Genomic DNA, 1,487 nt, shown 5'->3' on the forward strand with positions numbered 1-1,487 from the left:
AGAAATCAAAACACAACAAAAACCTCAAATTAAAAAAAATCTACATACAAAATTTATACAGGATAGTTAACATAGTTGATCTACTGTCTTCTAATACTTTGCTGACAGAAACTTATTGATTGATCAATATTGCATGTCTCTATTTGTTTTCATGAGAAACCACTTTGAAGATATCAATATGGAATACAGTCTGTATTGTGCTTGTGATATGTTGTAAAATGTAAGTCTGTTAATGTTTCCCTCCTTTTATCTTTAAAATAAAAAAAAAAATATGGAATACAACAAGCATTGTTAATTTCCTACCATTTTGTTTGTAACTCTGTATTGTCTGTACTGTTCTTTTCCTATTTTGTAAAAGGTTGTCTGTCTGTTAATGTTTTCCTCCTTTTATGTTTAAATTTTAAAAAATAATAAAATCTACTTTGAAAAAAAGCTAAAAAAAAAAAAAAAAGCAAAAGAGGTTCAAAGTGCAGAGAGGTGGGACAGTATTAAAAAAATAATGATCCAGAAGCCAGTGATAAAAGAGTAATAAAAGTAACCAGCCTGAGTCATCTGGAGGCTGCCACCTTCTACTGCTGACAGGAATCTCAGTTCCTTTTCTCCTTCTGGCTGAACACAGCCCAGACTCTTGTCCTGCACCACTGGGCCTGTTCCTGGCTTCGGTGAAGTCATGCTGGTGTATGTGGCGGCCTTTGTGGGCTTGTTCTACCTCCTGCGCTGGTACCGGGAGAGGCAGGTGGTGAGCCACCTCCAAGACAAATATGTCTTCATCACGGGCTGTGACTCGGGGTTCGGGAACCTGCTGGCCAGACAGCTAGACATGCGAGGCATGAGGGTGCTGGCCACTTGTCTTTCAGAAGAAGGGGCCGAGCAGCTGAAGAAACAGACATCAGCACGGCTGGAGACAGTGATCCTGGATGTCACCCAGACAGAGAGCATTGCTGCAGCCGCCCAGTGGGTGAAGGAGCGCGTGGGAAGCAAAGGTACCACCAGGATTCCTGTCTGTGTCTTTGGGCTTCTTCTGTGTGTGTGAAAGGGGCACCTTCTGTGTGCTTGCTGGTGAGATTTAAAGGAATCTTGAGGTGGTGCTTGAAGTAAGACTCACTTCCTTCCCCTCCCCACAGTGGTACCCTGAGTCCCTTCTCTCTCCTGTGGCCTTGAAGCCCTTGAGTCTTGGTGAGAGGGGCCTGCTGGGAATCGGGCCTCTGTCCAGATTTCCTCTGTCCTCTGCCTGCCTCTCTAAGGAGAGGTTTGGCTTACAGGATGCTGAGTGCCTGGTTAGCGAAGCGATATCTTTCAGGACGAGGGCTGGGGACTGGCTCTGTCGGCTCTGTGGTGGCTGCGGAATGCTGGAGCTGAGCTCATGTCTCAGCACCGCAACTTATTCTGACTGGGTCCCCAGCATCCTCCGCCTGGAGTGCTATAATCTTCCCATTTTCAGCATAGCTCGGAGATTAGGAACTGGCTTCAGGAAGGCAAAAAGTGGG

The 1,487-nt window shown here is 45.5% G+C and overlaps 1 protein-coding gene and 1 pseudogene across 1 annotated transcript in view; one reads left to right on the top strand and one right to left on the bottom strand.

Moving 5' to 3' along the window:
• The window catches only part of LOC106149943, a 19,578-nt pseudogene that overhangs the window by 8,199 nt on the left and 9,892 nt on the right, over window positions 1–1,487 (bottom strand).
• The window catches only part of LOC102029372 (retinol dehydrogenase 16-like), a gene marked incomplete in the record, with an annotated part of 7,652 nt that continues 6,681 nt past the window's right edge, over window positions 517–1,487 (top strand). Inside the window, 1 exon segment of the mRNA XM_013520792.1 lies at window positions 517–983. Within this exon segment, the coding sequence (XP_013376246.1) occupies window positions 671–983 (313 nt within the window).

Source organism: Chinchilla lanigera, unplaced genomic scaffold, assembly GCF_000276665.1.
Source record: "Chinchilla lanigera isolate Chin_1 unplaced genomic scaffold, ChiLan1.0 scaffold00057, whole genome shotgun sequence".
In the NCBI taxonomy this organism is placed as follows: Eukaryota; Metazoa; Chordata; class Mammalia; order Rodentia; family Chinchillidae; genus Chinchilla; species Chinchilla lanigera.